The sequence below is a fragment of the Metarhizium acridum genome (assembly GCF_019434415.1).
Source record: "Metarhizium acridum strain ARSEF 324 chromosome Unknown scaffold_276, whole genome shotgun sequence".
Lineage (NCBI taxonomy): Eukaryota > Fungi > Ascomycota > Sordariomycetes > Hypocreales > Clavicipitaceae > Metarhizium > Metarhizium acridum.
In genome coordinates, this window is record NW_027094025.1 from 1,279,272 (window position 1) to 1,300,871 (window position 21,600).

The 21,600-nt window shown below is 47.6% G+C and overlaps 9 protein-coding genes across 9 annotated transcripts; 8 read left to right on the forward strand and 1 right to left on the reverse strand.

The window, feature by feature from the left end:
* Nucleotides 1-3,207: 3,207 nt before the first annotated feature.
* Nucleotides 3,208-3,685, forward strand: J3458_013394 (uncharacterized protein; the record flags this gene model as incomplete). Its single annotated transcript, XM_007811382.2, has 2 exons — nucleotides 3,208-3,574; nucleotides 3,660-3,685. The coding sequence occupies 2 exons, from the start codon at nucleotides 3,208-3,210 to the stop codon at nucleotides 3,683-3,685; spliced, it is 393 nt and encodes a 130-aa protein (XP_007809573.2).
* Nucleotides 3,686-4,465: 780 nt separating this feature from the next.
* On the forward strand, nucleotides 4,466-5,051 carry J3458_013395 (uncharacterized protein). Its single transcript, XM_066120416.1, has 2 exons — nucleotides 4,466-4,867; nucleotides 4,924-5,051. The coding sequence occupies exon 1, from the start codon at nucleotides 4,619-4,621 to the stop codon at nucleotides 4,865-4,867; it is 249 nt and encodes an 82-aa protein (XP_065974703.1). The 5' UTR covers nucleotides 4,466-4,618; the 3' UTR covers nucleotides 4,924-5,051.
* Nucleotides 5,052-6,561: 1,510 nt separating this feature from the next.
* J3458_013396 (uncharacterized protein) lies at nucleotides 6,562-6,780 on the forward strand (the record flags this gene model as incomplete). The annotated part of the gene is made up of 1 exon (XM_066120417.1): nucleotides 6,562-6,780. One exon carries the CDS (start codon nucleotides 6,562-6,564, stop codon nucleotides 6,778-6,780), a length of 219 nt encoding a protein of 72 aa, XP_065974704.1.
* Nucleotides 6,781-6,957: 177 nt separating this feature from the next.
* Nucleotides 6,958-7,812, forward strand: J3458_013397 (uncharacterized protein). The gene has a single exon (XM_066120418.1). It carries the CDS (start codon nucleotides 7,037-7,039, stop codon nucleotides 7,547-7,549), a length of 513 nt encoding a protein of 170 aa, XP_065974705.1. The 5' UTR covers nucleotides 6,958-7,036; the 3' UTR covers nucleotides 7,550-7,812.
* A 2,206-nt stretch (nucleotides 7,813-10,018) lies between these two features.
* Nucleotides 10,019-11,083, forward strand: J3458_013398 (uncharacterized protein; the record flags this gene model as incomplete). The annotated part of the gene is made up of 4 exons (XM_007811383.1): nucleotides 10,019-10,040; nucleotides 10,102-10,503; nucleotides 10,565-10,846; nucleotides 10,899-11,083. The coding sequence occupies 4 exons, from the start codon at nucleotides 10,019-10,021 to the stop codon at nucleotides 11,081-11,083; spliced, it is 891 nt and encodes a 296-aa protein (XP_007809574.1).
* Nucleotides 11,084-11,767: 684 nt separating this feature from the next.
* On the forward strand, nucleotides 11,768-12,614 carry J3458_013399 (uncharacterized protein; the record flags this gene model as incomplete). The annotated part of the gene is made up of 2 exons (XM_007811384.2): nucleotides 11,768-12,247; nucleotides 12,324-12,614. The coding sequence occupies 2 exons, from the start codon at nucleotides 11,768-11,770 to the stop codon at nucleotides 12,612-12,614; spliced, it is 771 nt and encodes a 256-aa protein (XP_007809575.2).
* A 637-nt stretch (nucleotides 12,615-13,251) lies between these two features.
* J3458_013400 (uncharacterized protein) lies at nucleotides 13,252-14,486 on the forward strand (the record flags this gene model as incomplete). The annotated part of the gene is made up of 4 exons (XM_066120419.1): nucleotides 13,252-13,311; nucleotides 13,376-13,417; nucleotides 13,474-14,225; nucleotides 14,279-14,486. 4 exons carry the CDS (start codon nucleotides 13,252-13,254, stop codon nucleotides 14,484-14,486), a joined length of 1,062 nt encoding a protein of 353 aa, XP_065974706.1.
* A 1,854-nt stretch (nucleotides 14,487-16,340) lies between these two features.
* Nucleotides 16,341-17,632, forward strand: J3458_013401 (uncharacterized protein; the record flags this gene model as incomplete). The annotated part of the gene is made up of 2 exons (XM_007811386.2): nucleotides 16,341-16,637; nucleotides 16,694-17,632. The coding sequence occupies 2 exons, from the start codon at nucleotides 16,341-16,343 to the stop codon at nucleotides 17,630-17,632; spliced, it is 1,236 nt and encodes a 411-aa protein (XP_007809577.2).
* A 2,488-nt stretch (nucleotides 17,633-20,120) lies between these two features.
* On the reverse strand, nucleotides 20,121-21,159 carry J3458_013402 (uncharacterized protein). The gene is made up of 2 exons (XM_007811387.2): nucleotides 20,633-21,159; nucleotides 20,121-20,576 (listed from the first exon to the last, which is right to left on the reverse strand). Exons 1-2 carry the CDS (start codon nucleotides 21,112-21,114, stop codon nucleotides 20,135-20,137), a joined length of 924 nt encoding a protein of 307 aa, XP_007809578.2. The 5' UTR covers nucleotides 21,115-21,159; the 3' UTR covers nucleotides 20,121-20,134.
* Nucleotides 21,160-21,600: the final 441 nt, after the last annotated feature.

A 21,600-nucleotide genomic window follows, 5' to 3' on the forward strand; every position in this document is an offset into this window, starting at 1 on the left:
TCAGATCGGCGAGCTCAAAGGCTCTTTTGGATGGTAAGGCTGTTTAGGTTCTTACATAAACTAAGAATGAATGATCACTGATGGAACTCGCAAAATCGTCGAGTGTGGGTTGTCAAGTGTTCAGCCGAGATCCGGAGGAAGTTGCGGATTTAGCTCCCGCACTCCGGTCACTGATGGATCTAACCTAGAAGCCCTGGATACGCTTTTTTTTTTAATGCTTTTAAATACAATCGGAATATAGGGTTATTGTCAAGCTTGCGACCTTTGCTAACCTGATACATATGTGAGTCCCTATGTGGAAAAACGTGTAGTGACTGTCAACCCTGCTCTAGACCCGAAGGCAGCGAGGAGGTTTGAAGGAAGAGGCAATTGGATCACTCTAGTTGAGTCTGGTCGCATGGCTACTCTGGATAGCTTCATTCCCTCGGCGCAAAATTTGAATCGATCCCGAAGGGCTTTCTCCGTACGACCCAGCCGCGTCCCCCTCAGTCCAAACTGTTTACTGGCCTTGCCTATTTTTGCGTATCCATGCCTTGCCTCATCATTTGCAAGCCAACCCTCCTAAGCCTTAACCAACATGGTGCCCTGCCTTGCCTAAAGCACGAGGAGGCTAGGACGGGGGTGGTCTTCTGAGAACACTGCTTTGTGGTGCATCCAAGCCGAGTCCTTGTGGGCTTCCCCGGCTGGAAGATGCTGGGAATGAACTCTCGCCATTTTCCCCGCAGCTATCGAACATTTATGACGGCATTGATGTAGGACTCATTTGGATGCCATCATAAAATTTCCGAGACGAGAACAGGGAAGAATGAGCAACGGATGCGATTTCGGTGGGCCTAATGGACGACCAGGAGTGACTGTAATTTCCAAACATGGCGACTGATACAATTGGTAGGGTACAGCCGATGTCCTCGCCAGGTCGCAGCGAGTCAGGACCTTCAGTACAGCTAGATATGTTTTCCATGGGATAAGCCGTCCGGAATGCCTTTGGCCGGGTCGTCATCGTCCGTGTTTCAGACAATTGCCCTCTAATGGCATCGTAACTTGAGTATTATTCTTAGCAACCGCACGCTCTCATGCATTCGTGCCATCATCACATCAAAATGAGGTGTAGGCGCAAATCAGAAGCTCGTACAGTGGCTGAATTTGATGGACACTCCGTTCCGACAGTGTGGTTGTTAAGTCGGACCGTTTGGCATAACCACAGAAGAAAAGCTTGGATAACACACATTAATTCTCAGTGCGGTCTTGTATTTCAATGTACCAGTATCGCGGATGATCACCAGGTAGCCGTATTATCCTGCCGAGAGGTCGTCCACGGATCCGTGACGAATTCCATTTCACGGGTTAATGGTGACGGTTGCAGATCTAGGTGAATCCAAGGTGGCTTTCCGAAGAAGTTAAGACAGTGATTGAGACTGGAATCAGGGACCACGTCCGGAAAGCTTGTAGAGATCGGCGCCAGAGGTACGGCTGTCGAAGCTGACGTATATGCATCATTAGGCCCCGCTCAATCAGAACTCGAAAACAATTGTGTAAACAACGCCGCACCTGAAGAATTCTCTAATTTAGATGTGCTCCATAATTGCCCATTATCATACTCGTATGGACGCTGCATTTCGGGCGGACGTGGCCTCTGGCAGCTCGAACCACGTACTTTGCTCGTTGGCATTTGTTGACGTTGCAGAGGGCATGTAGGACCGCCCGCGCTTGATGCTGCCTTGAAAGCTTCGAAGGATTTGGTTACTTGGTGTAGTTCCAATTGCAACCGCTCGATCTCTTTCCGCAAGCTCTCCTTTGACTCAGTTCGCCTCTTGATGTAGCAGCAGTCGGTCTCTTGACGGCTGCACCTCTCACAGGGTTGCTTTCCATCACACTTCTCGCTGTCAGCAATACGTTTGACATGTCTGTGTCATTGTTTCCTTACCTTTGCTCGTTTTTCGCGGCAGGAATTGCACGCAATTGACGTAATCCTGCCTTTACGCAGTCCACTGGCTTGTCTACCCATTATTAATTTCAACTGGCCTATACTTTGTTTCTCTCATCCGGCAGGTAGGACGTTATGTAAAATGTCTTGGATTTTGATAGCGGAGACTGAAATTTAGGAGCACCGTCATTCATGAAGTAAACCAACCAAAGCTGGGACTGTCGTCCGGCTAGTATCTCACACGTTCCTTCAGGGCCAGGGAAAGTAAGTCGACGACCGAATTTTATGAAACTGGAAGGGTAGATGGGGTTTTTTTTTTTGGCAAAAATTGGACAAACGTGATGTCAACGACGCTTGGTATTGGGGGCCATGGGCTGGGCTGTGGGAAAGAGACATCTCGCACGCGTGATGTCATCTGGACGCAACGCAGAAACTGTAAAGTCTCTGGAAGCCGAATATTAGTTACCTGTGTATGACCACAGCCTCTATATTTTAGCTCTTGGCGAGTTCCCCGCAATGCGCCACAGACTAGACGTTGTAATGAGTCTGGTGCCATCCCTGAACTGGCCAATCATCTTGTTTGTGAGGGTCAAGGAGGCAAGAAACGGATTAGAAAAATTAAAGCCAAAGCACGGATTACGATTTGGGAGCTTCGTAGCAAATCTTGAAATTTGAGAATCTTATCAATTAAATAATGACCGTTGATGGGAAACCTAGAGTCCAGTATCAAATGCCAAAAACTTGTAGAGAAGTCCATGATGGCACCTTCACGTCACTGGTGGCTCAAGGTTGTAAGCCGTGACTGTGGACTCGGGATGCTCCAGGGAAATAAATACGCACTACAATGTCATTAACTAATCCACGAACACAACTGTCTTCCCTTTCAGTTGAAAATGGAGACTTTGCCGGTCACAAGTGAAAGGCTACGGTGAGCCTACTTCCATGAAGGACGCCGTGCTTCTTGGGACGTCCTCCATCACCCAGGTAGGTTTGGCGATACCAAACAACACTTCTGAGGGTCTTAGATTGATGTGTATATCAGAACTTCAAGCCAATTAAAAATGTCTGCGCCCACCTGAACGCCTTCCACGCTTACGCAGATGATCTGGGTCGATCAATTGAAACAAACCACTTCTGCAGCCAGATTAGTAGGTTCAAAGCCGCACTCCGCTCTCAGCCACATATCTATCAATTGACCAAAAGAACAATTAGACAGTGATGTTCGGCAGTGCCTACTATACGACTCTCCGGATGCCAATGCCAGACTTATTGGCATAGAGTACATGATCACACCGCAGCTTTACGAGACTTTGCCCCCGGACGAGCGACGGCTATGGCATTCGCATGTGTACGAAGTAAAATCTGGTATGCTGGTGATGCCGAACCGCGTGATACCACAGACTCCGTGGGACATGGCAGAGAACAAGGAGATGGGAGAGATTGTCAAGCTGTACGGGAAAACGTATCATCTATGGCAGACAGATAGGGGTGATAAGTTGCCACTTGGGGAACCACAGTTGGTGACAAATTACACAAATGACGGGCAGCCGGACTTTAAGAAGGTGGAGGACAGGGACGAGCGGTTCGGGACCGACTACAGAGCGAAGAGGGATGCAAGACAGGGAATCCCCACCCCGGACATACACAAAGGTAAGTTTACGCTTGCAGCTTGCGGCTTGCGGCTTACGCAAATTTTAACTCCTGCATGGCGCTGTTGCTAATCGTTGGTCGTTAGATGCGGACTCCTACTGGAAGGGTTGAGAGTAGAAAGATATTTGAGTCCTTTAAGCGAGGAACATGACTTGTTAAGAATGCTCTACACTTACCATTCTGAGTCAGAAAACAAAAAGATTCGGGCATTCCACCCTCGTTGTTAAGCCTAATTGGAAGATCTTGGTCCATCCATCAATTGCACGGTGTTGTTAAAGTAACACTGTGTTTGGGACTGAGCCCAGTGTGGAACCGATGATCCAGGGTATGGGAATGTGATTTATCATGGCGATCAGCGACTAGAAAATGCATGCCTGGCCATGACCTAACGCAGAACCTATAAGCTAGGGGTCCTTGTGAGGGCACTGGTGGGTGGCTTACGGTCGAGAGTCTCCAAGCTTAGCTGCGTAGGTGTGAGTTGAGAGTACATGAGAGAACAACCCAAGTCATCTAACCAAGAGCCAAGGGAAGGTCCATTCAGCCACCTCGGGATACGTTGAGTTACGAAAAGCTTCCCAAAATGTCGACTTCCCAGTGAACCGGCGAGTTGGGGCGAGATCTATATCTAGATCTAGATACAAGTCCCGCCCATCTCCATCGGAGCAAATAACCAGGAGGATCGGCCAATTGAGAGGCAACATCTACGCCAGCTGCAAGTTATTGTGGGGAGTCAGGCCACTTCGATAACTGTTTGGGATGGGCAGGGTCAATGTGATCCGGGGCTTCTTAACTAGTCTAACCAAGAGCCCCTATCACACGCACATAGCAACATAGATCTCTTCAACATGGTCTCGCTTTATCATCTGTACTGAGTCCTTTTTTTTTTTTTTTCGTGGAACAGTGGCATAAGGAAATATTTAAAGCTCGCCGTCGTTGGTTTTGTTTCCTCCTTCCTTTTCCCAAGTGCCACCTCTTTCGACAGTGCCAGCTGCTCCCACACCAGACGAAACTAGTTGAGAATGACTTAGCGACGACTGCATAGCCATGCAGCAAGAGGCGAGAAAACCCATTCTGCTTGACATCCCGGCGGGGTGCATAGCGGAGACGACCCAAAGAAACGTGCCAGACATCGATATTATCGTACAGGAACTAGCCAACATGGACAAACGATTGCGGAACCTTAGAAAACGACAACGTGAAATCATCGAAGAGAGCGGTTTGATGAACAGCCTTATAGACTCCGAAAATGCAACTCCTGGACATATTAATAGTCGGCAAGACCTTGTCAACTAGGTACCTAATCGTGAACCTTGTTCCCTTTTGCCATGCTTGCTTTACTGACTGTTTAGAGTCATGTCACAGGCCTGCTGACGACTACTTGCTTCATTCTTGCACAAATGATTCTGAAATAACACGTTTATCCGAAAAGAGTTTTGGCCAAGCCCGGCCCTGTTCGGGTGTACCATTGGTAAAAGGCACCATGGAGGCTTGATGAGGAGTCACTGCTTATGATCTGGGCAATGAATCGCCGACGTTCTATTATAGAAAGTTGATATGAGGGACGGAACGTAGTCCGGCGGTTTTTAATTTTGAGATGTTTGACATATCGTGTCTTAGGGCATTTCCAACTTAGCTACTATGAGAATGAAATTTGGTCACGCTGGGATATGTTGGCATCAACGCATCATGAGACTTCCACGTGCTGACTCTCAACTTGAAGCAGAAAGAACTTGATGCGGTTTTCTCTAAACAACTGCCGAGTTAGTGATACAACAAAACTGGTCAAAATAATCCCCGACCAGATTCAGTGGTCTTGGCATGGACTCTACAGTGATGCTAGAGAATGCCAAATAGGATCGTAAAGCACTTGCATCGGTCAATACCAATACTCTGGTACTGCGAGTATACTTGCACGGGGCATCAGGACCGAATCGTTTCCTTAGACGTACTCGTCTACGAAGGGGGTGCAAAACGCCCAACGCCTGCCCTTGCTTGGCAGGACCGAGATCCCTACCTGAAGCTCGCTGGCAGTGGCCGGAAGCGTTCTAGACTCGCGACCTTGTTCAAATCTATGAAGCGTAAACCAATCAGAAGTAGTGGAGTTGGGGCCGGGATATGGCGTTTTGAATCTAAGCACCTAACGCTAGACCGACATAGCGACGTCTGTACGATGGGCAACTTGTGGACTGGGTCAATTGTCAAATAGCATGGTCGTCTGTATGCCAAATTGACTTTCCCAGTGTCCCAGGATCACCTCCTTGCCTCCCCAGCACCGCAAGCGTGTGGTGTCACCCGATGTGTACGTGGTTCTCCCACTCATAGAAGCTGACCATATTACTACCTAGGTTGTTGTCTTTAAATGCCACTCGTCACGACGCGGCCGAATGCTTCGGTATTTATTTTAAGCTTTTAGCTTTCGTATAAACTCAAATAATCCAAGTACAGTGTCATATCATACATCATGTTCCTCGATCAAGTTGTAAGCGCAGAGGTGCAGTGTATTGCATAGTCAACCAGAGCGAACCAGGACCCAAACACAATCTTCTAGAGTAGCGAGCAATGGTTCCTGATAAATCCCAGCATTTATGACTGATTATTTCGAAGAATGGTGGGCCGAACTCGATTCAGTATCCCTAAGTGTGGGCCTTGTGTGTTATTGGCGGACTCCTACCGACTGCCCTGGCCTAATTCGCAAGTCCCTGGCCGTTACAGAGTCTGACGCTTCGCCTAGCCAATGTGACGAGTTGCAGATAGTCTACGTTGACACATTTTTGGCATGCTGGGGTTAGACCGATGGACATCCGCCGGCCGTCCTGACGTCAGTGGAAGATCGTTCGTGGGAAGCTGAGTCGGCTGCCTTTTCCGTCTCAGGTGACGACTATGTGCACAAGAAGAAAAATCTCCTCACGCGGTCTACTATTTATAATTTACCGTCTCTAAAACCAAGTTCATTGCACGTATTGCACTTTTACCTGGACAATAGCAACATGGTATCATCCGCCTCCCCCCCCGAGGGAGCAGGTTTCCAAACCATCGAAACCGCTCAAGGTACCGTCGTGGTGTCTACCGATCTCCTAACGGTACCTAAAGACGCGGCCGACGAAAATGCGGATGTTCTCTTGAAGCCGACCACCAATATTGTTGGCAATACATCGTTGTCGGCCGTGTCTAGACCCAACGTTGCGGGGGAGGACATTGCCGGATAAGGCTGCCTCTGTTAGTTGAACAAGCAGACTTGACGTAATTGCTAGATGTCATAAAATCATCGATATCAGTAGTTGAGAGGCTGGCCAGCCACCCTGATTTCATCAGGTGGCTGGGAAGTCTTCTAAACTAAAGATAAAAGACATGAACCCTTCTGAAGGATAGAAAAAACAACAATATTTTTTATTCAAGAAAACAAGCTTAGTTAACAATGAGTCTCATAACGTGACAGACATCGAATCACCAAACATTGCATCTATGCCGTTGGAATATCCAGAGGCGAGCAATGCCACCGCTGACAACCCGTCGACTTATAAGAATCCCAAAGATTGGCCCGCCGACCACGAGCTTCACGAGCTGGGTGCTTTCGACTATGGCCAACCACAGGGCGAAGCAGGAATACTGCCAGATCTGCCATTCAATCATCCCGGCGAAATTGCGCCGTTGACTCTTGATACCGGCAGTCATGTCAATCTAATAGGAGCAGCACCTGCCACCATACCTCCTGTGCCACTGATACCGTCTGTGGTGTTGCATGGCAGCCCTTTAGGTTCCGAGACACCATCACAGCAGACAAGCACTGAGCCTATCCCGTCCTATATGACGCCCGAGGCTATTCGGGCTAGGAATTTGATACTCAGCTGCAACCTCCCAAGACGGACTGGGAAAGTTACGGGTAAACCCCGAAGTCCTGGACGGCACGTATCGTTTTCCGATGATCCTCAACCTTCCAAGCGACAGAAGCGGGATAACAATTGTTGCAATGACTAGGTTCGCTCCGGAATTCGTCAGGCTGAATTTAGGAGGAATATTCAGTATGTTTTGATGCAAGGAGTACGTGTTCGCATCTACATTTTAGGCTTTGTTGTTGTTGTGTTAAGGCATATATATGACTACGATACCCCGATTTGATAGGAGTGGATTGTGCGCACTCTCTGCTTTTTTTTTATGTTTCACAGTTGTTCTTGTGCGTCTCGCTGGAGATCGCGCCAAGCAACTTCTTTTCCATGAAATATAATACTTATTATTGTGAATTTGACGCCTGCACCATTTTCCAAATGGACCTGTTGTTGCTGCGCTAGAGCCTGAGAGGGCAGGCTAATGATGCATGTGCCGTCACAGATTGCCCAAATATGCAGTAATAACACTGGCGCACAGATGGGCAAAACACGCTTTCGCATGTTGAACGAATCATTTCCATGTCGAGCTTGGGGCTGCAATACGAATAGTCCCGGAGCAGTACCTCCGCCACATCCGGAGGGAACATGTGCATAGGCCGGAGAAAAAGCCACGACATACGTATGCCGAAGAGAAGAAATATGCTGCTTACTGTGGATAGACAGTTTAAAGTCGAGGCATCATCGGTGTCCGTGGAATTTGTACCAATTCTCCTCATGGGAACAACAAGCTCGACACTTCATCTTCAACAAGTGAGATGCCACGACGGAAGCAATGCAATGATTCGCCTCTTACATCGGAGACAGGTCGCCCCGGAGCATTTGCTCCTTGACCAATCTAGCAAGGTACAGTGTGTTATTGGCGTGATCATCGCCGCGGGGCTGAACGGGAACATAACGGAGACCCTTGCCCTGGATGCGCATCATGATCATGATTAGGCTAGGAGCCCCAGTTTGTGCAGCCATTAGGCCATGCCATGCCAGGCCATGCCGAAGTAGGGAATTGGAAAAGCCTTCGACACCGGAGGGGATTTTTGGATGCTGAAAAATAACCGTAGATTTGGCGGATACTGAGAATGAACGTTGATGTCCTTGTGACGTGCAACACTTTGCCAGTCGCCCAGTTACATCATCGATACGCCATGACCTATGCAGCCATGAAATATTACCAGGTACTTCTGCCTACAACTGAATACCCCAAAAAATGTGCGCCCATGCTTGTTTTCGGTAGCTACTTTTGCGGATAGCGTCGGAGCACTCATGGCGGAGTAACTATTTCTCGGTAAAGTGCAATTGCAATATAGGAGAGTGTTATAAGATTGGTCAATGAAGAACCTTATTGGGGTTCCCATTACCAGCATCTAGATGGTCAAGCCCTTCAATGCCTTTGCAACACTAGCATCTGCCTGGATGTAATCATACTACAAGCGGCAAAGCCCACACGCCCATTTCGGTCTACCTGTAATTTTTACCGAAATGTGATGTAAATATCCATGTCTTCGTCTGTAATTTGTTTAAGCATTCAGACTGCGACAAGTGGTAACAATGTAATTGTCATCATTTGCTGTTTCCATTTTGGCTTGATATAAATACTAACCGCGACCTGAGCGTCTGGCACTCCGACGAATCTATAAGGCGCAACATTAATGTTTAATTTATAATTTTGTACTAGCCCTTGTAAAACAGTACATAAAACAACTCCTAATAATTTAATTCCCCCGGAGGCCAGCTACACCGCAAGATTCCGAAAGCACCGTACCCGAGACGATGGTTATCCATTCCATGGCAGAATAACGCAATTGAAAAGCAGGAGACGTCTCTCCTTCGAGTACCTTTGTAACAAAATTTGTAAATTTGAATAGATATTGAGATAATAGTAGGGCTTCCTCTGAGTTTCGATGCATTGCCGCCTCTAATAGTCATCTAGGAATAGACCGTACGAACGAATGCGAAAAAAGCAAAAGAATATGACTCTACTGTAGAGGTTTCGATTAGTTCCAAAAGCAAAGGAGCGTGTTAGTTAAGAAATAGACCATGGTGGGAGATAGATCAAAACATAGAGTCGGTCAAAAAATAGCACTGCACAGCCTGAGAAGCTAGAACTATTATACTTATAACAAATATGACAGTTCCTATATGATATTGGTATGCCGGAAGCATAGGTGATCTATGTAGCACCCAAGCCACCGTCGCACACTGCGGCCCGTAAAGATCGCAAACGAGGTGCGCATCAATGAAGAGGGTCGCATGGCCAGGCCAAGCCTACTACGCCTGGGTGCACACGTCATAGATGCCAGTTGATTGAATCTGATTGCAATGTTGGAAAAAGATCCATCGAAAAAAAATATTAACAGAAGTACAATTGGTTCACCGTAGAAATCCACTTCATGACGACAGAGATGCATCACTGGTACTTGTGGGTTACCGGTAGGACAAGAAAGCTGGGGGATGGGCTTTGCACGTTTTGTGCCACCGTTGGTACTCTAAGATTTATTCTCATCTTATATCTTGATCTCGGTAAAATACCTCGTTAGGCCTAACACCTTACTCTACTTAATCCGCCATGACATCTCAGTTCAAAGATGGTAAGCTATCCTCAGGACAGGAGAGCCGGCCAATACTAACACAGAGATACCAATGCGACAGAAAAGAATATCCCCATCTCGAAACAGGAGTTCCCCGGCAGGGATCGAGATATGCCCGATCCCAAGCCTGTTCGCGAGGAGCTGCCCGATGCAGGTGGAACAACCAAAACGTACAAAGCGGCAAATAAACTCAAGGGCAAAAGAGCACTCATAACAGGCGGCGATAGTGGGATTGGAGCAGCGACAGCAGTGTTATTTGCTAAAGAAGGTGCCATATCAACAATAGTATATCTTCCCGACGAAGAGCAGGATGCGCAAGACACCAAGAAACAAATCGAGGAGCTTGGGGGAACATGTCATCTCTTCTCCACAGACCTCGTGGAAAAGGAAAACTGTCAAAAGGCAGTCGATTTTGCCCTGGAGAAGATGAATGGAATAGACATTCTTTTCAACAATGCAGCGTGTCAGTTGAATTCTCTTCCCGAATGAGAGAGGAAAGGACAACGCTAACTTGACCAAAATAGATCAAATGATGGTTGAGGACATTCTCGACCTGCCTGACGACCAATGGGTTCATACGTTCAACATAAACATGCATTCGTACTTTTTTATGGCCAAGTACGCTCTCAAGCATATGAAGCGCGGCTCTGTCATCATACACAACGCTTCTATTAATGCATATATTGGCCGACCGGATCTTTTGGATTACACGTCGACCAAAGGAGGCATAATCTCATTTACGAGAGGCCTCAGCAACCAATACATCTCAAAAGGCATCAGAGTCAATGCTGTCGCCCCCGGTCCAGGTAAGCGCGCTTTGACAACTAGTCTTTTATGACATGCTTCTGATGATTGTAGTATGGACTCCGTTGATTCCCGCAACGATGAACGACAAAGCCCAGAAAGAATTCACCAGTCCTATGGGTCGACCAGCGCAGCCCTCCGAAATCGCAACCTGTGTCGTATTTTTGGCTTCCATGGATAGCTCATGTGTTAGTGGACAGACCTTGCACTGTAACGGCGGAGTCGTGGTAAATGGTTAGGGGGATATTTGTTATTGAGCAAGATGTTTGGAGTCAGTAGACACGTCTGCCTTGATAACAAGGTATATGGGCGTAGTAAAATCCACTGGGTTCAGAACTAGATCTACAGGGTCTATTTATAAAAATTGAAAATTGAATCTGTGCTACGAAACTATTCGACTGGAGAGAAGTATTTGTCTTTGCTCAGTTGGTCATACATGGCCCTCTCTACGTATTCCTGGTGGGTTTTCACCTAGACTGTTGGATCAAAATAGGCCAGAAACGGCAATAACGATGGCTTGTACGTTCACTATGGGCGACAAGGTTACCGACAAAAAGCTGTTGGATGTCAATTATGTCAACGTCCACGACGTCCCGTGGCCGGTCAAAGGTGCGGTAAGACAACGACCACTTAATGCCGTGTCCCCGTTCAGGAAGCTAAAGCATCATTTAGTGTATTCTCATGTTTGTATCTCAATCATACCCATCGATCGTCTATCTGTTGTAATGCACACGCTACAGGTGTAGCTAGGTTCGAGTAGTTGACGTCACCGACGACTCATCACATATCAGGTCATTAGATCATTAGACTTCATCCCCAAGCAATGATATGTAGTATCCGAAATTCTGAAGTTTGCCACAGTTGTTAATCTGATCAACGTGGAATTTGTTTGTAATATACTCAACATCCCATTATTCCACGCCATGGCCCCGGCGTCAAAGCGGCGAAGGCGGTCAAATACCAAGCGCGACACACCGGCATGTTCAGAAAGCAACGCTCACTCAGGGCCCTCACCCGAGTCGCAACACGACGGGGAGCACGAGACTCACTCAGTATCAGTTAGCGATCACGATGCAACCCTCGATCCCACTCTGCTCGATGAAGAGGTTATGCCAGAAGCAGAACGAGCTTTGACCAACACAGAGGGAGCTGGGAAAGGCTACGGGCTAGGCTTAGGTGGCTACAATTCTCTCAAGTCTTTCAACGGCCAATACTACTCCGGTATGGCCGTAGGCGGATCACATACCTGGAACTACGAAGATGGTGTTTGGCATGAAGTCAAGGCGGAGCCAGACTTGTGGAAGATAGACTATACGACGAACAAAAAAAGAGCCAGGAAGGCTCCTGAACGAAGCGGTGCGCCGGTAGGAACCGAGTACCATTGGCTAATTGTTGCACATCAGGTAAGCTTTAACCTTTGAGGCCATGGTTAAGTATCCTATATTGAGCCGTGGTTGACGCAAACTTTTGTCCATACAGCATGTTCGAAAAGTTGATGCGAATACTTGTGAAACCCACCTTGAGGGATCCAAATATAAACTCGCGCATAAAGGCGGGACATCAAATTCGTGGTCGATCCCAACGGTCAAGGGGCAGCGCGAGCGGGAGCTGGAACTACTGGAAGATGCTAAACGGCGTGTTCAAGGGTTACCTCCTGTATCAGGCACCGAGAAGGTTAAGGGTAAATTGATGGAGAAGGGCCAGCAGAAAATTGAGCAGATGTTCGGCAAGAACGGTGCAAGTGGGACGGGGAAGCGGAAAAGAAACTAGTTGTGAAACGCCCAGCAAGGAATGTTGCAGTGTTTAGACTGAAGTAAAGCAATATGAGCAGTCAACGGTATGTCTAAGGCAGATTTGTCGGTGTGCGTGTGATTAAACACCAGACAATGCCTTGAATTTGCCTGCGTCTCGGTCCCGGTGACAATCTTGGAGGTTACGGCGCAGTGACAGCAAATACGCTGGTCATGGTTCTTCTGTGACAGGCGAGTCCTGGCTAGATTCAGACTTGTTGCCGTTTGATACCGAGAATCTGACGATTTCGCCGACCAAAATCTGGCTCAAATCTCTCCGCAGAGGCCATTTTGCCAACTTTGCGAATACAATCTCTGGTGTGTAACACAGCTTTTACTTCTGAGAACGAATGACTCCACAAGCCATAGCACCCATCATATAGAAGACAGTTTGTTCTTGCGCCACGTGTGAAATTATGACGTAGGGTGTGCTGGCGTCATTTGTGTATCATTCATACATGCCGCAAGCGATTGCAAAGATGTTCCATACCTTGCGTTTGGTAGCAACTCATCAGACAAGTTTCCTAAACGCCGTAGGTCATAAAATACCTTTCTTTCGTTTTTTCATACCGCTGGACTCCAGTGAAGTACTGGTACCATAATTGAGTATGTTCACCATGAATGTCTGGCAGCGAATTCACCAAATAGCCGACTATTTGCTATCATGGGTAAAACTCGTATGACACAACAAGCTATCCAAAACCCAGCCTTTGGTAACGACACGTTTGACCATATTTCTAGGAACAAAACGCGGAAGTCGGTTGGCGCTCATTTAATCGGAAGGTGACTTTGAACGTTCATGTGGTACAAGGAGACAATGTCTCTAACATTACTCGCAGACCGGACAATTGGAGCGAGAACAACAAACCCTATGGAAGAAGCTCAAGCTTCTCATTCTATTCAATCCTCTAACGCAATGGATTGATAGGACTCACTTGATGCGATTGTACATGCACGAAGAATCGGTTGCAGAGGGTTTGTACCGAGCATACGACCTTTTCTTTGAAGTTCAGGTGTTGATTCAACCCACAGGGCGACGAGAAAGAACGACGGCTTCCCGGAAGCGCATCAAGGGTTTTGTTGACTCGTATGGAATTAATATGCGAGACTTCAAACCGGCAGATGTCAATTGCTATCCTACTTTCGAGGATTTCTTCACTCGGGCACATCGTCCAGGGTCACGGCCCATTTACGAAGCAGACGATCCGTCCCGTGCCGTCGTGGTGGCGGACTCACGAGTTGTCGTCTTTGACTCAATCAGCGAGGCAAAAGCGCTCTGGATTAAAGGCAAGAACTTTAGTCTCAATAATCTAGTCATGAATAATGAGATAGGCGACAAGTTCAAGCATGCTGCCATTGCCAGCTTTCGCCTGTCGCCGCAAGATTACCACCGATACCACTCACCTGTAGAGGGTACAATCCGAAGCTTTCAGAGCTTACCGGGAGATTACTACCAGGTTGACCCTGTGGCCCTTAGAAGTAATGTGGATATTTTGACACGCAACCGACGAGATTTCGTGGTTATCAAGACAAAAGAGTTTGGAGACGTTTTATTTGTGGCAATTGGTGCCACAGATGTTGGGAGCGTAGAGTAAGTTGACAAAAAGAGAGTAACAATTACGAAATGTCAACTGACTGCTTCAGGATTCACAAAAAATACCATAATATCGGGGAGACTATAAAAAAGGGAGATGAGCTAGGCGTATTCCAGTTTGGGGGCTCATCTATTATCGTTGCCTTTCAGTATGGGCGTATCAATTTCGATGACGACCTGTTGGGACTGAGCGAACAGGAGATCCAAACTTCTGTGGAGGTTGGCATGAGCCTAGGGTCTTCTAAAGAAAAGCTTTAGATGAGATCTATTCATTTACATATACGTAGTTTGCGCGCATATCGCCTCTACTGAGCTCTGTACAATGAGTTCGCCGACGCGAGACTTGACAGGCCTCTCACTAGAGCTGGACAGTCGCCAGCACCACTGACACATGACTTCTTTTGTGATTGGAAATTATTTGGGGACCAAATAGTTGTTTGGGTGATTTAAGTGGGCTCTTGACGAGCCAAACTCTGTAGTCATGGCACGTTCATGTTGTTGTAATGGCAGCTTTATCTTGACGTCAATGTTACATCAGCCACTCCCCATTGGCGATAATGAATTGAGCAGCAAACGGCCTGATTTTGGACTTAACAAAGGTCGAGTTAACATTTTATATTGAAAACTGTGCTCTCGCAAGAGCTGAAGCAAGATGCAAAGACTCGGGCTTTCTGCATGGCGTGGTGGTAGGGACTTGACATCTGCTCAACAAAGAAACACCACCACTGACACGATCAAAAGGTCAGAGCGTTTATCTCACAAGAAAAAGTGCTAATCTGGCTTTTACCATCGCGACTTCCTGTCGCCGTGTTTCAAACGTACCATCTCCTGGCAAGTACGTGAACAAAGCTGTCCAAGTGTAAACTGTCGTCACTGAACCAGCCCATAGCAGGCTACCGAAAAGTATAAAAACGACGAAAGCCGAAGAAGATGAGATCCTAAAACGACAAAGTCTAAATCGACCTGTTGCTCCACACCTCGAGATATACAAGCTTGATCAGACGTATCTGGGCTCCTCGGCATGGATGCGCATCAGCGGGTACATTCTTTCCGCGGCGGCATACCTCTACTTCACCTCATATCTACTCGCACCCGTGTTTGGGTGGCAAATGGATAGTGCTTCATTTGCAAATATATTTGCGGGCTTGCCTTTAGTGCTTAAAGAAGGGGCAAAATTCGCGATCGCATTCCCCTTTGTCTTTCACTTTTTGAACGGCATTAAGCAAGTTGTGTACGACGCAGGGATCGGGTATGCGAAACGAACAATCAAGAGAGCGGATTATTACATATGAGGTGTGAGCGTGCTTGGTACTCTAGTGGTTGTGTTTGGGATAGAGATGGCGAATTTATTGAAAGGAGACAAGATATGACAGCCCATAGCTACTCATCAACTCTCCCCAGCAACTTGTCAAACTGGGACATTTGCTGCATGTGAAGAGCAATTTTGAGACACTAATTTAAACCATTTCGGGGAGGCCTGTAGAGACTAATCTTGCTACTTCCAAATAGGATCTCAACTATTCTTTCGGTTTTGTAAATTTCACATTTGATGCGGGCAACTGGATGCTTGGCTGCTTTTCACAATTCTGACGGTGGGCGGTCAACATTGCATCAAAAACAGGCCCGTGTCCTAGCAGACCTCGGGGAAAACACGGCGGGAACGCTAACAAACCTGTGTTGAATGGCCATCATCCAGGGTAGTTGTATGTTCGCCGTAGATGTCGAGCGCTGTTGGCTGTCTGCCTGCGGAAGATGGAGCAAGGCGGATTCATCAAGTTCAATGTTTGTAGGGCCCAAGGCATAGCTTGAACTGGCACTCGCTGACATTCCGCTTGCTGTGACCGAGTAGTGATGAAGGCCATGGCAATGGACCCAAATCCACAACTTCTTCGGAGTCTGGTCCCTTTCTAGTGGTGAGGTCATCATGATGTGTGACTGGAGCAGACCCAATTTCGTCTTGCAATTGTTAAATTTGGACTACCATGACCACTTAAAACTTTGAACGGCATATTGCCTAGATGTAATTTCCCTGTATGAACTTTGCTTCCTACGACTTTCTCTCTGGCTTTGACGTCGATCAGGACCGTGCGTGAGTACGGGACGAAAGTAACCATGTCTACTACATCGCGACTATTTCAACTAAGCGGAACTTGCAACAATTACCCATGGGGTAAGAAAGGGCATGAGTCTCTCGCCGCTAAGTTATGCGAGAAGACTCCAGGGACTGAATTCGCTGTAAATGACAACGAGTGTTATTCTGAGCTCTGGTTTGGCGATTATCCCGACTTTCCTGCGAGAGACTTGAAAACTGGCCGACCACTTGCCGAACGGTTAAAAACCCACAAAGAAGCTCTCCTGGGTTCATATTCGTTGAAAAAGTTTGGCGACCAGCTTCCATTTCTTCCAAAGGTATGGTGGACTCAATTCTATGGCAAGCGCCACTCTGTTGACCCGGGATATCACAGATCCTTTCGATAGGCAAAGCTTTGCCATTGCAAATTCACCCGAATAAATCACTTGCGGCCAAACTTCATGAGAAGGATCCAGACAAGTTTTCAGACTCTAACCATAAGCCAGAGATTGCGGTGGCGCTATCACGATTCGAGCTCTTCGCTGGCTGGAGAGATGTCAATCAGATATCTCCGTTGTTCAACATACCAAGCCTAAGGGATTTCGTACCCGAAGGAAAGGAATCATGGAACGGCGAAACGCTGAGACATGTCGTTCGTGGGATATTGAAGGCAGACGAACAGACTGTTCAGAATATTGAAGAGGACTTGAAGCGACAGTCTGAACAAGATATCGAGAAACTTGGTTATCCAAGCTCCATGTTCGAGCTGATTCACCGCCTTCAGTCTCAATACTCAGCCACTGACCCTGGACTATTTGTTGCGATCCTATGCATGGACTACCTTGTCCTGGAACCTGGAGAGGCAATTTTCATTCCTGCTGACGGCGCCCATTGCTACTTGTATGGGGACATCGTGGAGTGTATGGCTCGTTCCAATAATATGCTCGCAGGTGGACTCTGCCCAGTGGCCGACCGCGACAGTATTGATCTTTTTTCTGAGGCTCTTAGAATTGACTCAAGTACGCGGTTGGACAATCTGAGGTTACCAGCCAAGTCGAGCGAAGACGTGGCAAACGGCCATGCCTTACTGTACCAGCCTCCCTTTAGCGAATTTGACATGGTTCGGATTGACATGCCAGCTGGAAAGGAAGAGTTAATGTGGAAGCACAAGGGTCCTACCGTGGCTATTGCAATTTCTGGTGAGGGTACAATTTTGGGGGATGGGAGAGAATTTGCTGTCAAGGACGGGTTCATATTCTTCATTGCGGCTGAAACAACTACGATGCTGAGGGCAGAGACTTCTTTGCAAATATATGCTGCTGTCGTACGCTGAATAAATAAATAAATCTATCTATAACTACTAGACACTACTTAGAGAGTTGGCCTTCGCCCGATTTTGTGCATATATCTCTCTCTCGAGTGACGTCCACAACCATATTACACGGGTTTTCATATTTCACACCGCTGCCTTGCAATCTTACCACTCTTCTTGCAACTCCCACCTTCCTTGCATATATATTATGCGCGGTTATCAAACTCACATGTGATATGGCATTTGGGCTGGATTCGAAATAGACAATGGATTCAGTGCTCCGGGTTTGGCTGACATAATATACACACTAGTAGCTAGGCAGACAATTGGAGGCTTTCAGCCAGTCCGTTCATCGCGTCAACAGAAGGTAGTAATGCATTATCGGCACGCGGTTTCGGGGTGTCTCAATCTAACCGGGGCTTTAACCGACTGTTGTTTGCCAGCAGAGGTGGACGTCATTGATGACGATGCGATGACTTGTCCCCCAACTGTACCAAGCCGGTAGAAGTAAGAATGGCTTATCAACGAAGCAGATCTACTTCATTCGAGTACAGTAGTGAGTCCAAGAAGAATTTACTCTAATGTGATCTTACACTCGAAAGATATCCCACTTAGCGCATTGCTTACCATGTTCGAAACCCTCGTTCCACACTCAGAGCAGCATGTCTTCTTTGGAGGCATTTTCGAGATGTTCAATGTCACTGACAGACAAGTGGTCACAGTGTCTAAGCGCATTAGAGATTGAATCGCAGTGTCACATATTATCACTCACTTTGTCCATTTCAGCTTAACACCATGCATGTTAACTTTGGTTGTATCGGCATGACGCTTTCGAACGGCGCCAAGTTTGGCAAGTCGCGTATGCTTGGACCGATAGTACTCAGGGGAATGTTGAATACGTGTTGATTTCTTTTTTACGGCCATGTTTGGTGTCGTTGACAGACGATGAAAAGAGTGCCTGGGAATTCATGTCTACAGCGGGCGACGTGGGTACGCTCTGGTCATACTTATACTACAGTACTTACTACCCGTCAGCGACTGAGTGGAAAGCCCACTTAGTTGCCAACGGGTACATCCCAGCGTAATTAAGGCAAGTGCCGTGCTGTGGGTCCCCGACCGGGTGGCGCTGACATGGAGGGGTGGGGTGGGGCCGACCGAAGTCAGCCCCGGCGCTTCGCAAATTGTCCTCCAAAAGCGGCATCCCATCCTCCAAAAATGGATGCCATGACCTCCATAATTGGAGGCACATTTGCGGTGAACCTGTACTTTTGTAAACTCAAAATACCGCCGATGGCTACGATAGACTTTTGGAAAATTCTAAACTCCAAGACTTAAAGAGTTAAACTAAAACTTTCGTCCGTAGGTTTGTGAAAAGGGAGGGCCGTTAAAAGTTAAAAGTTAATTATTGGACCTCAGGGAGGTCTTACACATGAGTTGCTCGCGGCCTTGAGGCACCCAACAACGTTAAGCCAGGCAAGGAACAGAAAGGAGTCATTCTGAGAACTAACCGAATAACGAACATGGCATGGGAATATTGCCATTGTTAAGCGGTCGCTCGCGTTGCCCATTGTATGCAGCGCCAAATAGTGACCAGAAGGCTAACATAATGGTGATCAACGTGCAACACAAGGTTCCAATCCGTCAAAGTTAGACCATGACATAACAGGAACCAGTTTCAGGCAATTCAACTCGTCTATGCACCACTCGTGAAAACGGTATCCTCGTTGTCTTGGCCTGCCTTCACGCTGCCTTTGGCGGCAGCGGGAGCTTTCTGACGAGCGGCGAAAGCATCCCTATGACGGAACAAATTCAATAATCTAGCCATGAGAAGACTCAAGTTGGTATCAGAGCACGAAATCAGCAGTGGCTATTGCACATGTAGTTACCGTTAATACGAATGCAGGTACATAGTTCAGATAACGTCCGGGACAGGATCGGACGTTGGCTTGCCGCTTTGATCTGTTGGTGAGGGGATCCAGTATGCGGTCTGCTGAAAGCGACGAACAGCACTCAGTGTAATGAGCAGCCGCCTCATCGTCACAATCATCAGATAGATGGTGGAATAAGCAAATAGAGACAGAGAAAGGAGTCTCAAGTATGATTTGTGGGCCGATGATTTCGGTAGCAAAGGAGTTGCGGCGTGATGAAAAGCAGACGAAATAGTACCATGTAAAACGCCATGCCAGTTCTCTAAGCGTACAAGCATTTCCCATATCAGTCGAGAACCGGAATGATGGCTGTCTTCTGTCAATCCGATGATGCTTCGCGACTAACGAAGGTAAGAGCGTGGCTAAGCCCTCAAAGTTTATGCATCGAGATTGACTTTTTCTCCACCGATTCCTCCCGTGCACCCTAATCTCGGACGTAAGCTTCACAGGCTTCTTCGAGTTTGAACCAAAGCGTGGCTACAAAAAACACAAAGCTGAGCATTGACGCGTAGGGCTTTAGCATGTAATTCAAGTAGAGTAGTCAAGGATTGAAACTAAGTAGGATAGACTCTTTTCAAACACCTTCTCAGAACATTCAGCCGTTCACTACAATACCTCCGTTGGGATGTAGTGTCTGCCCACTCATAAACTGACTGCCATTCTCCGCGAGGAAGACGTAGCTGGTGGCAATCTCAACTGGCTGGCCAATTCTATCCATTGGCGTCCAATTCCCCAACCCATGTCCATGCTGCCCGGGCTTTTCCACACCTGAAGCAACCAATGGGGTCCAAACTGGTCCAGCGGCAACGGCATTCACACGTATGCCCTTCTTGATAAGATGATTGGACAAGGAGCGAGTGAAGGCGATAATGGCACCCTTGGTGGTGGCGTAGTCGAGTCTGCTGGGAACACCAATATACGAGTCTACCGAAGCGCTATTGATGATGGAGCCGTTTTTGGCCATAAAAGGCAAAATAGCCTTGGTTAGATAGAAGTAGGAATCGATATTAACGCGGAAAGTAGACGCCCATTGTTCCCTAGGACGAGTTAGCTTGTGAGAAGGACAGTGGATAGAACCGGTGAATAGACATACTCGGAGATGTCGGAAATGGTGCCCTGTTCGTTTCGAGTAGCGGCATTGTTTACTAGAATATCGACCGTGCCAAATGCGGCTTTGATCCTTTCTGCCACGTCGGTGCAGTTGATTGAGTGGCTCAAGTCGCTGGCAATGAGGACAATCTCCCCTCCATTCTTTTCTACCTGGGCTTTTGTGTGCTGTGCATCTTCTTCTTCGGCGGGTAGGTATACGACTGCCACTTTGGCCCCTTCCATGGCAAAAAGAATTGCCACAGATCGACCAATTCCAGAGTCTCCGCCAGTAATCACGGCATTCTTGCCTTTGAGCTTCCCACACGGGATGTAGGGGGCTTGCCCTTCCTCTGAGTGCTGGAGATGGACCTTGGTAGGCTTTGGTGCCATGTCTCGCTCGAGACCGGGCTTGTCTTGGGTGGTGCCGCCTTTATCACCAGATGCTGGGTGGGTGACTTTCTGGACGGCTTCTTTTGCGGCTTCCATTGTAAATCGAGACGTCGGGGTTTGATTTGAGAAATAAGAAGGGATAAGGTTGACTGAATGATGAATTTCTTTGGCTGGATTTCAACAAGCCTCGCGGTTTGACATTGATCCTTTTTATATCCACTTATCACGAGCGCGATAACGCGGGTTGACGCAACCTGTCCCCAAAGCTATATTCCCTTGACGTCTGGTGGCAGCAGTCTGGTGGCAGCAGCCTGTGGGCAGAAATCTGTTGGCAGCAGTCTGTGGGCAGTAATCTGTGGGCAGCAGTCTAGTGGCAGCAGTCTAGTGGCAGCAGTCCGGTGGCAGCAGCCTGTGGGCAGTAATCTGTGGGCAGCAGTCTAGTGGCAGCAGTCTAGTGGCAGCAGTCCGGTGGCAGCAGCCTGTGGGCAGAAATCTGTTGGCAGCAGTCTAGTGGCAGCAGTCTAGTGGTAGCAGTCTGGTGGCAGAAGCCTGTGGGCAGAAATCTGTCGGCAGAAGCCTGTT